The sequence below is a fragment of the Hypanus sabinus genome, chromosome 2, assembly GCF_030144855.1.
Source record: "Hypanus sabinus isolate sHypSab1 chromosome 2, sHypSab1.hap1, whole genome shotgun sequence".
Lineage (NCBI taxonomy): Eukaryota > Metazoa > Chordata > Chondrichthyes > Myliobatiformes > Dasyatidae > Hypanus > Hypanus sabinus.
In genome coordinates, this window is record NC_082707.1 from 130,772,265 (window position 1) to 130,787,516 (window position 15,252).

General features: G+C 40.5%; 1 protein-coding gene across 1 annotated transcript in view; it reads right to left on the minus strand.

Annotated features, from left to right (window-relative positions):
- The window catches only part of churc1 (churchill domain containing 1), a 28,806-nt gene extending 14,729 nt beyond the window's left edge, over nucleotides 1–14,077 (minus strand). Inside the window, exons 1-2 of the mRNA XM_059987786.1 lie at nucleotides 13,895–14,077; nucleotides 641–776 (exon numbers count right to left, since the gene is read on the minus strand). Of these exons, the coding sequence (XP_059843769.1) occupies nucleotides 641–776; nucleotides 13,895–14,077 (319 nt within the window). The remainder of the gene's footprint in view (nucleotides 1–640; nucleotides 777–13,894) is intronic.
- Between the last annotated feature and the right edge of the window lie 1,175 nt (nucleotides 14,078–15,252).

Sequence of the window (15,252 nt, forward strand, 5' to 3'; positions counted from 1 at the left end):
TCATGCAACCTGAGCTTAGCAGAGAATTTTATTTCAAGCATTCTGCAAAAGGAGTGTGAAAAGATGCTTTCAGTTTATTTTCATTTACACATTTGGGTGTGCAGTTACAGCATGTTCAGCAGCAATACTCTCTGAGGATTTGGCCCTTCATGTAATGGTAAGTACCAGTCATCCACTTACTTTCATTGCATTTTATATTTATATTGTTTCATAAAAAATATAGAATTGCATGTAAAATATTATTTAAAAGGATAAGTAAATGATGTATAGCACTTTTAAGGTTGATGCATGGCATACTTAGTGTAATGGTCCACCAGAATTTCTTCGAGTAATTCTCATGCGATCAGTATTGCAACCCCACTCCCCACTGATTGCTGAGAGTACATTGTAATAGCAAGAATTTAACAAGAGTACACTGGATACTAGAGTTCCCAAGTAAAGATTGCAAACATTTTTCTCCACCCTCTTTAATTCTTCTTAAAAGGAAAATTTAAGGGAAACCTGTTTCTAGTGTTATTGCATAAGAATTGCGCTATTTAAGCATAACGTTCAAATACTTTTGGCCACTTTTGGGTATCTTTTTCAATGTTTGAAAATTTAACTTCAACTTGAACTGAAGATTTACAAGCCAGTAACTTACGGTCATATGTAACAATTTCTTCTCCGTCATCATCATCCTGGGTTCTATTAGTAATCAGCACAAAGTCTCTTTTACTGCACTTAGCACAACCCACATAATTCAGTAGATAGGAGCCATTCTCTAAGCATGTGTTACCCTGTTTGGAAAGAAAACAGAGTGAGCTTACAGAAGGACCTTTTATAAGTTTAACTGTTGTTTCATTATAAATATCTTTGCTACATGCAGGTCTCCATCAGAAAAACTATACAGAACACTGTCACTCCATTCCACTAACAGCTACTAAGAAGGTGAAACAAAGGAGATAACAATTTTCTTAATCTTACAAGCCTACAAGTCTGAGACAGCAAGTCAAGGATTCAGTTTGAGGAAGAGAACCCATATAAGCCCAGTGCTTGAATGAAGAACTTCCACAGCAATGTCATTGTTATTGGTACGGACTCAAAGGAGAAAATAATATGGCTAAAATTAACAAAAATAAATATACTTAATTCTGTCACAATTTCAAAGTTGATGCAGGGAAACACATTTATCAGTTTAAGAAATGCAAACCACTGAAAGCAGAAAGTTGATAAAAACAAAGTAACAGAGATTCTTGGACTCCAATTAGATTATGAATCAACAGTTAAACTGCATTCCCAATTTTATGAGGATTATCTAGACCTTGGAGAGGGTGCGCAGGAAATTTATTAGGAGATGAGGGATTCCAATTAAGTGAAGACCCCAGAAAAAACTGAGAGGTTCTGCTTTCCAGCATAAGAAGAGCAGAATCACCAAACATTTTCAGAATAATGATGGTTTTGTGAAGATAGGCAGGAGGTAAAACAATTTCCATTGGTATGAAAAGTAGAAGATAGGCAAATGAACCAGAGGTATGATGTGAGCTTAAAAAAAAATTATTTTTACAAAGTAGAATGCCCTGCCTAAGTGATGAAGTATTTAATACGGAATTAAACAAATGACGCCCATGGGGAAATAGCAGGGGACTGGGACTAATTGAAAAGCTGCCATGAAGACCAGTTAGATTTTGACAAGTGATTGGCCGTTCACTTGTCATAAAAATGCTGCCTTTGAGTGTACACAAATTCTTGCACAGTGGAGCTATTCACATGGGCAACTTTAACAACTTGCAATTATAATGTGTTCATTGAGTTAACTTTGTAAGTATGTAACTAAATATTTGACATTAAGCTTCAGAAGAAGGTATACACAAAAGGGATGAGAGTGAAGTTGATAAAGTGGATCACTAGGTACAGTGCTGGGGAGTAAAACCTGATGCATTTGAAGTGAACACCAGACTGTGGTTGATCCTCTGCTTAAAAAAAAGATTTAATTTGCAGCCACCAGTTGTTTTGTATGCAGTGTTGCACATGAACAACCAGGTTCAATTTAATTGCCTTCATAAAAATTCAGGATGATTTGTTGGGAGGGGAATAAGCTGATACAGAACTAGTCTTCGAAAGGCAATTGTAAAATGATGTGGGGAGGGGGACAGATTGAGAAATGAGGTTAGGAAATAATTTGGAAATTAGTGTACAAGTTCCCATCCAAAATTCCAGCAGCAAACACAGAAATCTCAGCTAGCATACGGTGAAGAGTTGTAATGAAGATTTCGGCCTCTACCACCTCTTCAGGCAATTAGATCCAGACCCCAGGTACCCTGTGTGATAAAACCCTTTCCTTACTTTCTTCTAATCTTTTACCCAGACACCTTAAAGGATTCACGAGGAAATCTGCAGAAGCTGGAAATTCAAGCAACACACACAAAATGCTGCCTGGCCTGCTGTGTTTCACCAGCATCCTCTCCAGCACAATATGATGACCATAAGTACAAACAATATTCTAGCTAAGCTAGTCTTGCTTATAATTCTACCACAACCTGTCTGCTCATATATTCTATAGCTCAACTAGTAAAGAATCCCTCTGGTGTTTACTTCAGTGCCTTATCAACTATCCTGTTTTATTTAAGCAGTTGTGGACATAGAATCTCTTTCTTCTACCGCACCACTCAATTTCCTACGTATTGTACATTTCCTTGTTTTATTGCACCCCCTCAAATGATGTACCTGACATTTCACTGGAAAGAATTCCATTTGCCTTTTTTTTTGGCTCAATTAACCATGCCATCTATAAAGCTGTGTTCCTCACTGTCAAGTATATGGTCAGAACTTTTGGAGAGAGAGAGAGAGAGAGAGGATGGATTGACAGTGTATATAATCTACAATTTACTGCTCTGGGTGGAGGTGAATCCGGGATCTATTTCTGTCAATTGCAATCTGTCATTTTACAATTTTCCCCATCTACAACTGTCAAAAGTTTCCTCGATTACCTAAAACAAAATGGCTTTTACTGTCATCTTTGCTTGGCCATTTTCTCCACTTGGTTTGTAAATGCACTCAAAATAGCCTTGCAGCAATGACATAACATTATTTGACACATCACTGTTTCCAATTTGTCACCTGCTGTTACCTTGACTATGCCATCCACAAATGTGGTATCAAATTCTACGTGCACACAGCACTTTTACTTTATTATTGATGGATGCACAGGTAAAAGTAAATTTACCCTACAGTTGTTACAATTGCTTTCCAGTAGCAGCAGGTTTAAACACAAAGAAAGTTATAACATAGACTGATAATGTGACACAACTAGATGGTTCAAGTGTCACTGAAAATGACAGAGAGATTCAAAAAGCAATGATGCTTCATGCTATCATTTACAATGGATGTCAGGCTTCTCCTTTTATGCAGGGGTGTTCGTTTCCATTCTGATGACTGTAACTCAACATTGGGCAACACCAACAGCCTAAGAGAGAGCTAGCATCTGAGAAATCAATCTTTGTTGTCCTTGACATTTTCCCACACAGGCCATAAACTCCATTATACCCTCCCACTATATCCAAACAGTTAAGGTACATGACGGAATCGTCTAGCATCATAAAATTGGAAAAGTTTCTTATATGGTCAGCCTAGGTGCCATTCAAACTGGAAAGGATGATGGGAAATTGGGCTAATGGTGAAGACAGCTTGAAATCATGTTAAGAGAAATAAAGCATTAATTAGGTTTAGGAAGTGTTTAGATTGTAAGACATAGCAAGCTGGAGGAGCAGAGACAAATAGAAATTGAAGTGCAGGAGAGCTGATCATAAGGTAAGTGGAGTCATGACATAAACACAAGGTCCTACAGTATAGCACCAAAGAGCAGAGAGAACAGAGAAAGTGGCTATCAAGCAAATGACGGACAAGTCCCAGCTCTCAGGAAATGAAAGGCAACTTCCACAGAGAAAATTGCCATTGAAATACTGTGAACTTGTAAAATCTGCACATAACTATTGCAACATAATACTATAAATTACTGGAAGTTTTTGAGTCAGTAGAGCATAGTTGAGCTCTCCGGGTGTTGATTTTGCTCAACACTTTTGATTTAGTTATTTGAAATTACTTTGTGGAAACTCGTTAAATGTAATCTCAGAGTTTGTCTTTTAAAATGCAAACAAGTAGCCAGGATTCTTGTCTCCTGGAATGTAAGTATTCAAACTCAAATTCAAGTTTATTGTCAATCAACTGAGACAATCTGGACCAAGATGTACAACACAGTACACATAACTCAAACACGTAACACATAAAGTAATATTACCACAAATAAATTATCAAATAATAGGGTGTACATAAAATACATGTTAAAAAGTAAGCAATATAACGCTATTGATGCTTCATACATGATGAGACCTGGGTGGAGGCAGGGAGTTCAGTTCTCTTACGGCCTGGGTTAGAAGCTGTACTACAGAAGCCCTTGCTTATTGGTTGGGGGGTGGAGGGGGGGTGTCAAAGGAATTGTTGGACAGATGGGAGGGATCATTGACAATGCTAAGAGTCCTGCATACACAGCCTTCCTGATAAATAAAATGCAATGCATTTGGAATTGAGTGTTTGGTGAAATGCATGTGAGAGTCTACAGACTGTTTTTCAAGTTCACTGTGTTGGGCTCCGCCTTGCAAAGAGGAGGTGATGGAAGAATTCTGTTGGTACTTCTAATGAAGAAGTGAACAGGGAAGGGTTAAGAAAGATTTAGTGGACACTGTATTGGATGGTGTTGGAACAAGATTGGATACAAGTCACACCACTGATATTGAAACAATGGAAATGAAACTAGACTACTGGATCATGGAAAACAGTGTGCACATGTAACATCAATGGAATTGGTTTATTGGGAGGATGGAAAGTTTTACCAAACTACCAACAGTGTAATAATGCCATGATTCACAAATGAACTCAGTCTATTGACTTATCAGGAACAAAATGGGAACTCTTTCTTGTTAAATTTAACATCACCTTTGAGGGTAAAGTAGAATGACACAGAAGATCACATGAGGTAACTGAAGCATTGAGTGAAATCGCTATGCTTCAGGAACAACTTTCTCTCCTCTGCTATCAGATTTCTGAATGGACAGTAATCCCATGAACACTACCTCAGTATTTGTCCACTTGCGTTTTTTACTTACTTAATTTTATATTTTACATATACTTACTGTGATTTAGTTTACTTGTTTGTATTGCAATGTATTACTGCAGAACAACAAATTCCACAACATATGCCAGTGATATAAAACCTGATTCTGCCTCTGAGTCATTGAGTAATTGTATTTTTTGTAATGGGGGCATTTGCATTGAAGATTGTTGTTCTGTATAAAGATCTTTTTAAAGTGACCTCTACAAGATTAAATGTTTCATGATCAAAAGGGCAGATATTGTGATAATATGGCAGTATTTAGCACATCCACACATCCAAGTATGGTTTAGTTTGTTAATAATATTCATTAATTTTTAAAATCAGGTACTGAGAAAGCTAAAATATATTGCCTAATCAATGAATGAACATCGTAATGACTATGTGAGAGAAAACCATTGGAGTCAAAGGTGCTGAATTGAACAAAGGGACTGAGCGGTTAAAAGAACATTTCATGTACAATGACCTAAGGAACGGATTGGAAAGATAACATTGCTTGAAGGAACAAATATGAATTAATTACTTTACTCACTTTACACTTATGATTGTGAGGCTAAGCACAATGCAATTGTTAAGTTGGTAGAATCAAAGGTGGTGACAAATTCTAGACTGTATCACCGTCTGGTATGGGGTGAGGGGGGGCCTACTGCACAGGGTCAAGGTAAACTGCAGAGAGTGGTAAAATTAGTCAGCTCCATCGTGGGTACTAGTGTCTGTAGGCATCTTCAAGGAGCAATGCTTCAGGAAGGTGGTGTCATCATTAAGAACCCCCACCACCTAGGATATGCCCTCTTCTCATTGTTACCATCAGAAAGGAGGTACAGAAGCCTGAAGGCACTCACTCAGTGATTCAAGAAGAACTTCTTCCCCTCTGCCATCCGATTTCTAAATGGACATTGAACCTCACTACTTTTTTAAAAATTTAACTACTTAATATACATATATACTTACTGTAATTCAGGTTTTTCCATATTTATCATGTATTGTAATGTACTGCTGCCACAAAGTTAACAAACTTCATGATATATGCTGGTGAAGTTAAACCTGAGTCTGAAATTAGCATATAGGAGGGGGATCGAAAATCTGGCTGAGTGGCGCCATAACAACAACCTCTCACTCAATGTCGGCAAACCAAAGAAATGATTATTGACTACAGGAGAAGGAAACAGAGGGACAATGAGACAGTCCTCATAGGGCGATCAGCAGTGGAGAGGGTCAGCAACTTTAAATTCCTTGGTGTTATCATTTCAGCGGATCTGTCCTGGGTCCAGCATGCAAGTATCATTACAAGGAAAGCATGACAGCACCTCTGCTTCACTGAAAGCTTTCAAAGATTTGGCATGTTATCTAAAACTTTAACAAGCTTCTATAGATGTGTGGTACAGAGTATATTTATTGGTTCATTATGGCTTGATAGGGAAACACCATCGCTCTTGAACAAAAATGCCTACAAAAAGCAGTGAATACAGTCTAGTCCATCCATAATGGGTAAAGCCCTCCCCACGATTGAGCACATCTACTTGGAGCGCTGTCACAAGAAAGCAGGGACCCCCACCATCAAGGCCATACTCTCTTCTTGCTGCTGCCATTAGGAAGGAGGTACAGGAGCTTCAGAACCCACACCATCAGGTTCAAGAACAGTTATTACCCCTGAAATACAAGACTTGTGATCCAAAGGGGTTAATTTCACTCACCCCAACACTGAAATGTTCACACAACCTATGGACCCACTTTCAAGGACTCTTTATCTCATGTTCTCAATAGTTATTTAGTTATTGCTTATTGATTGATTGATTGATTCAGTATTTAAATAGTTTGTTGTCTTTTACACATTAGTTGTTTTTTCATCTTGTGTGTGGTCTTTCACTGCATCTTTTGTGTTTCTTTGTACTTACTGTGAATGCCCACAAGACAATGAATCTCATGATTATATATAATGACGTATATGTACTTAGATAATAAATTTACTTTGAACTTTGAGATATGAAGAATAGGTATGAAGCTGAGTTGCCATGCAAATTGGGAAAGAGCGATGGGGAACAGGCCCAATATTGAAGGTAGTTTAAAAGAGCTTGAGAAGAGTTTAAACTGTACGATATAGCTAGCAGGAGTACAGATTAAAAAAAAATGCACTTGGAAAGCAGGCTGCACAGGAGAAATGATAAGATAAGCAGAGTCACAACAGAAAGACACCACTATAAATTAGAGTACTAAACTGTAAAGGGAAAGGGCTGTGTGGCAAATAAAGGTGAAATCTCAATTGTTGAGAAACTCGCCACTGTTGAGAGTTTTGTGTGGTGTCCCAATCTGAACCAACAAAAAGGCAACTGGGTTCCAATTGAAAACCAAATTAAGGGAATCAGAATCAGAATTGTTGCTTCCTTGTGCTGTGAAATCTTTTTTTTGTCTCCACAGTTCAGTGCAAGACAAAATTACTTTAACTTTCAAAACATAAACTGTGCAAAAGACAAATAACAAGGCAGTGCCCATGGATGTTATGGTGGAGGAGGGGAAGACACTGCTTCTGAAACATGAGTATGGGTCTTCAGGCTCCTGTACCTCCTCCCTGATGAAACATGAAAAAAGCATGTGAAGGTCTTTAATGACTGGGATGCTGCCTTCTTTAGCACTGCCTTTGAAGACATTCTTAATAGTGGAGAAATTTGTGCTCATGATGAAACCATCTGAGTCTACAAGCCTCTGCAGCCTCTTTCATATCTACAAAACGGAGTCTCCATATTAGGTTGTGATCAACCAGTCTTTGGTGGCATATCAAATCTGTTCAAACTGCTAATGAAATATAGCTGCTGGTGTGCCTTCTTAGTGATTTTATCAACATGTTGGCACAGGATAGATCCTCTGAGATGTTGGCACTCCAGAACCTGAAGCTTCTGATCATTTCGACTGCTGAGGATTGCTGTGTGCCCTCTGAACTTCCCCTTTCTGAAATCCACAATCAGTTCTTTGGTCTTGTAGCTGTTCAGTGCAAGATTGTCACTGTGCAGGCCAAACACACATATTCCTCCATCGGTATGTCAATATTCAACCTGGATGACACTTCATACTCATTTCTACCAGCTGCAAGCTGGTGACACAGTAGTGTTCTCAAAACATTCTTGAACACATAGATTCAAAAAGAAGTACATATCAGACATTCTGGTACTGGGAAAGTTCATCTGCACTGAACATCCATGAGCTGGTACAGGTGTAGCAGACTTTGGTCTGACTGTGTACATTGTTTGGGAGTGTGTGAGATTAAATGAGTGTGAGTGTGAGAAAGACACTTGGTTGGTTTGGCCTGTAACATTCTTTTATCCTATTTTAAATTTTGGTCGTGGCTGCTTATATAACTTGTGTTTGGTTGCCTTACAGGGTCACAAAGGAATTTTTTTCTGGCTTATCCCTTATTCTGGGTGGCTGGTTTTCTTGCCTTTGCAGAGGCAGTTCGCTAACACTAGCAGGAAGAGAGGTGCTTAGCGTGTTGTTCAAAGAAAAAAGCAAACTGATAATTAGAATAGTGGCACAGTTGCTGCAAGTCCAACAAGGCGGGACTAAAAGTTGCTTCACGGTACAATTTACCAGTGGAGAGAGCTGAGTTTACTAACTTTGGCAAGGAGGCACAGCTGAGTAGTGGGTAAAGCTTTTGTAGTGGTTGAGTAAAAAGTCACCAAACGACAGCTAATTAAATAAAGTAAGGGAGATGCAGGATCAGGTGATGAGCTGTAGCTGCATGATTTGGGAGCTGGTAGACCCCATTGTGGTTCCCCATTTTGTTGGCTGCTCGAGGAACTCACGCTCAAAGTTGATAACCTGGAATCTGAGCTTCAAACCCTGCGGTACATCAGGGAGGGGGAGAGTTGCCTGGATTCTCTGTTTCAGGAGGCAGTCACACCCATTAGATTAGCTGCCTCAAATTCAGTCTGTGATCAGAGATAAGAGGGTGTGACTGCAAGTGAGGCAGATAGTGGGATCCAGGAGGCAGTGTTGGAGGAGCCTCGGCCCTTGAGCTTGTCCAGCAGGACTGAGATTCTTGCTCCCTGTGTGGATGAGAGTGGGAGCTGTCAGAAGGATGAGCAAGTCTAACTGTGGCACCATGGTTCCGGGAGCCATCAAAGAGGGGGGAGAGAAGAGAAATGAAGTGGTAATTAGGGACAGTATAGTCAGGGGGATGGACAAAGTTTTCTGTTGCAGGGATAGAGTGTCCCAAAGGCTGTGTTGCCTGCCTGGTGCCTGGGTTCAGGACATCTTACGTGACCTGCTGAGAAATTTGCAGTGGGAGGGAAAAGATCCAGTTGTCGTGGTCCACATGGGTATCAATAATGTAAGTAGAATGTGGAAAGGGGGTCTGCTGAGGGAATTTGAGCAGCTAGAGACTAAATTAAAAAGCAGAACCAAAGAGGTGGTCATCTCTGGATTACTACCTGAGCCATGTGCAAATTGGCACAAGGTTAAGAAGATTAGAGAGGTAAATGTATGGCTCAAGGATTTATGAGGGAGAAGAGGGTATGAATTCATGGGAAACTGGCACCAGTGTTGGGGAAAATGGGAGCTGTTCCATTGGGATGGGTTCCACCTGAACCATGATGGGACCTGGATCTTGGTGAATTGCATAACTGGGGCTGTGGACAGGGCTTTAAACGAGCGGTGGGAGGTGGGTTCAACAGATTGGAGAAGTAGGGATAAAGTAAAAGAGAGAAGTGTGGATAAAGATAAAGTAAAGGCAAAAGTTAAAAAAGAGAAAAGTAAGGGTGGAGTGCAGAAAAGTCAAGTGCATAGGAGACAAAGATTACTAGATTTTAAAGGCACGATGAATGGAAGGGCAATTTATCTGAATGCCTGTAGAGTTCATAACAAGGTCAGTGAACTTGTGGCAGAAATCAGTATAAAAGGGTATGATTTAGTGGCCATCACAGAAACACGGTTGCAATGTGGCAAGGATATCAGGTAATACGGAAGGATAGGCAGGAAGGTAAGGGAGGTGGGGTATGCCCTTAATTAAGATGAAATCAGGGCAATAGTGGAAGACAATATCAAAATCTAAGGAGCAGAATGTTGAATCCATCTGGCGAGAGATTAGGAATAGTAAAGGGAAAAAAAAAATCACTGGTGGTTGTTGTCTACAGGCCACTGAATAATAACATTACAGTGGCACAGGCAATAAACCGAGAAATATCTAAGGCATGTAAGAATGGAACAGCAATTAACATGGGGGACTTTAACTTGCACATAGATTGGGTGAATCAGGTTGGTTGAGGCAGTCGAGGAGGACTTCATAGAGTACTTGCATGATAGCTTTCTTGAACTGGATGTTACTGAACCTACAAGGGAACATACTATCTTGGATCTGGTCCTGTGCAATGAGACAGGTAAAATTAGCAATCTTGTAGTTAGGGATCTTCTTGTAAAGAGTGATCACAGTATGACTGAGTTTCTCATACAAATGAAAGGTGCAGTAGTTTGATTTTAAACCAGTATATTATGCCTAAAAAAGGGAGATTACAATGGATAGTGGAAGGAGTTGGATAGTGTAGACTGGGAACACAGGCTATATGGTGGGACAGTTGAGGAACAGTGGAAGACTTTCAAAGAGATTTTTCACGATGCTCAACAAAAGTATATTCCAGTTAAAAGCAAGGACAGTAAGGATGGGGAGAGCCAGCCTTGGACAACTAAGAAAATAAAGGAAGGCATCAAACTAAAAGCTCGTGTGTACAAAGTCGCCAAGAGTAGTGGGAAACTGGAAGATTGGGAAAACTTTATAAGTAACAAAGAACGACTAAGCGAACAATAAAGAAAGGGAAGCTAGATTATGAAAATAAACTAGCACAAAATATAAAAACGGATAGTAAAAGTTTTTATAATTACATAAAGTGGAAAAAGGAGGCCAAAGCGAACACAGGTCCCTTGGAAGACAAGAATGGGGAATTGATATTGGGAAATGAGGAAATGGCCGTAGTTTCGAACACTGAAGAGAGATTTTATGGATGTGATGGGAGGTGAGGATCTTGATACAATAGCTGTCACTAAAGAGGTAGTGCTGAGCAAACTTATCGGCCTAAAGATAGACAAGTCCCCTGGTCCTGATGGAATGCATCCCAGGGTACTGAAAGAAATGGCAGAGGTTGTAGTTGAGGCTTTGGTGATAATTTACCAAAATTCTCTGGACTCTGGTCAGACCCCAGATGATTGGAAGGCGGCAAATGACATGTCACTGTTCAAAAAAAGATGTAGGCAAAAGGCAGGTAATTATAGACCCGTTAGTTTAATATCTGTAGTTAGGAAAGTGCTTGAAGCTATCATTAAAGAAGAAATAGCGAGGCATCTATTAAGAAATGGATGCATCAGGCAGATGCAGCATTGATTCAGCAAAGGCAGGGTCCAGTTTGACAAACTTACCAGAGTTCTTTGAGGATATAACAGGCACAGTGGATAGAGCGGAACAGATAGACATTATTTAATTGGTTCTCCAGAAATCTTTCGATAAGGATATAAAAGACTTGGCCACAAAATAAGGATGCATAGAGTTGGGAGTGATGCATTAGCATAGATAGAGAATTGGTTAACTAATCGAAAGCAGAGTGACACAGGGTTGGTGCCGGGCCCGCAACTGTTCATAACATACGTTAACCATCTGGAAGAGGGGACCGAGGCTATCAAGAGGCAAATGAAATGTTGGCATTCATTGCTAGAGGGATTGAATTTAAGAGCAGGGAGGTTATGCTGCAACTGTATAGGGTCCTACTGAGGCCGTATCTGGAGTACTGCATACAATTCTGGTCTCCTTACTTGATAAAAGAAAAACTGGCTTTGGAGGTGGTGCAGAGGAGATTCACCAGGTTGATTCCAGAGATGAAGGGGTTAGACTATGAGGAAAGATTGTGTCGCCTGGGACTGTACTCACTGCAATTCAGAAGGATGAGAGGAGATCGTACAGAAACATATAAAATTATGAAAGGAGTAGATAAGATAGAAGCGGGAAAGTTGCTTCCACTGCTAGGTGAGACTAGAACTAGGGGACATAGCTTCAAGATTCAGGGGGGGAAAGGGAGTAAATTTTAGATGGAGATGAGGAGGAACTGCTTTTCCCAAAAGTGGTGAATCTGTGGAATTCTCTGCCCAATGAAGCAGTGGAGGCTACCACAGTAAATATAGTCAAGACAATGGTGGATAGATTTTTGCATGGTAGGGGAATTAAGGGTTGTGGGGAAAAGGCAGGTAGGTGGAGATGAGTTCATGGTCAGGTCAGCCAGCCATGGTCTTATTGAACGGCAGAGCAGGCCAGCCAACCCCAACTGGCCTACTCCTGCTCCTATTTCTTATGTTCTTATGAACACTACCTCTTTAATCATCTTTTGCACTACTAACTTATAGTAATTTTTATAACTCACACTGTAATGCCGCCACAAAACAAATTTCACATCATAAGGCACTGATAATAAATCTGACTCTGATTTATATTTGCAATCCATAGTTGTGAAGTACATTAACTACTAAACCCTACTTCAACAAACACTTGAGTCATCTTCAATCCTGCCATTATAATTTGTTTCATGATCATGAAACTGGGTACCATTATAGTTGGGAAACTGACCATGATTAGCTTAATTCTCAAACTGCATACTTATAAGTTTTTTCCCACTTTCCAGCTTCATGATTTGCTGAGTGAGATTATCAATTTATCCTGAATCAAGGATGGTCTTATGCTGTGTCCACCTGATGCGAAACTCGCGACCAGGTATTTAAGATCATTCTATGCAATATACTTCCATCTTATTTCAGAGGGCATTGAGGCCAATCCTAAAGGTGGAAAGAATGCACAACTCATCAGTACTCTTAATGTCTTCAACCATCTCCACATTCAAAAAAAGAATGTGCACAAATGTGCAGTGTGACTTCAGAGCACTGTCAAAAGTAATTAATTTAAAATCTCTGTGATTAAACCAAAAATGACCCAAAGCTGAGTTCAATGCACTATTACTCATACTAGTTCAGGCAGGACTACTGCTATTATTAATGCCAAAACCAACCACTTTAGTCTGTGGCTGACAGAGCAGATCGTCATACTGAGCTGTGATGACACACACGACTAAACAATCTGCAGCAAAGTTGCACCTACATAGAGAGATCTGACAACCACAGAACCTTTGCCAGGTCACTGAAGTTTATGAGATTGAATTTCTATTCACATTGCCCTCAGGAATCCATTTAGGACAGCACATCATGCCTCTGTCACAAAGTTCAATAAAATAGTTAACAGATGCAACAAGTGATCTGGCTGCTGACATGGTTCTGAGTCTTGGTCTAGCTAAAACAGTTATGTCAAGGATCTGAATGGATAACACCAAAATAGTCTTCGCAGATGTTTCCAAATCCAAATAGTAAGTCAATGCCAATAACCTTGCATTGACAATGAGCCTGACATAAACGATTACTCGCAATTTTCAACCTGAGAGATTTTTAAGACCTGTCAGTGAACCATGGGAAGGTTTAAAACTAAGTTACCAGCTGCAACTTTTTGTCATAACATAACCTGTTCTCCGTTTTTCTGAGCACGCTGGCAGTACATTAACCCCAAATTCATCATTAACATAGTAATCATCAGCGGGGGGGGGGGGGGGGGGCAGTCATCTCTCGCTGACAATCCAGCTTCCTGTCCCGATCCCACAAACTCCACCTCAACTCTTCAGAGCAGCGCCATCCTCTTGGTGGGGATACTGTACTACCCCTCCCCATTTCCCCCGCGCCTCTCACCCGGTCCGGGTACTCCCTCAGCACGCAACCCACACACATCACCGGTGCTTCTCGGGCTCCGGGCGCCGCGGGCTTCCGATTTCGGAGCGACCGTCGCATGCTAGTGACCTCAATCGGGGGGCGGCCAATCGGCGCGCGCCAGCCCCGCGCTGGGAGGAGTCCACTGTGGCCGTTAGGAAACATCGGCCCTTCTCAGCAATCAGCTTATTTCTTTTAAAAAATCGATGAACATTTTGTTCATAATATTATACCAGGTAATTTATGACACAATGTGAAGAAATCCCTGCCCTTCAACGTACACCATTTTGCTAAGAACTTACACAGCAAATGGTAGCGCTCTGGAGATTGTTGAAGAGGAACCACGGGGTACAAATATGCACAACTCCTTAAAAGTGGAGGGAGGCTAGTAAAGAAGGTGTTAGGAACGCTTGCCTTCATTAGTCAGGAGTCTGGGTATAAGCAGTTGAACATCAGATTATAACTGAACAAAGCACTTGTGCGCTTTCACCAACAATGCGCGAATTTCTGCCCACCCAGCGACAGGAACAATGCCATTAAGCTTGAAAAGGTGCAGAAAAGATTGTCACAGTCTTTTCCCCAGGTTAAAGGAGCCTGGGGGAAGGGCAAAGGTGAGCGGAATCATTTGAAGTGAATGTGATGGGCAACTTTTTCCTCACAGAGAGTGATGGATATTTGGAACAAGCTTCCAGAGGAAGTGGGAGAGATGGGTACCATTACAATGTCTAAAAAAAATCATTTGGACAAGCATATGGATAGAAAAGGAATAGACTATTTAAATACAGGCAAATGGAACTAGGTCAAGTAAGCAATTTGGACAGTATGGATGAGTTGGGTGGTAGGGCCTGCTTCCGTCCCGACTGGGCTCATCCAGAAAATTAATATACAAGGGATCCACAGTTACTTGACTGGATTCAGTACTGGTTTGTCCTTTGAAGGTGGAGGGATTTGGTTGATGGCCCTTATTCTGGCTATAAGTTTGAGACGTACAGTGTTCTGCATGATCCATTCTGCAACCTCTGCTGTTTGTGATAAGTATTCATGAGTAAGATAAAAATGTGATGCTTGTGCATAATGTTTAAGATTGCCAAATGATACAGTAGGATATAGATCGACTAGATGAAAACCACAGCAGATGAAATGGCAAGTGTGAGACTTTGAGAGATCAAATGTAAAGTGCACAGTTAAATGCAGGACCCTGAACAGCTTTAATGGACAGAGGGAACTTTGGCCCATGCCCATAGCTCCCTGAAAGTGACCACACTAGAAGGGTCTTAAAGAAGGCATATGGCATGCTGCCTTTATCGGTCAAGGCACTGAGTTCAAAAGTCAGGAAGTTA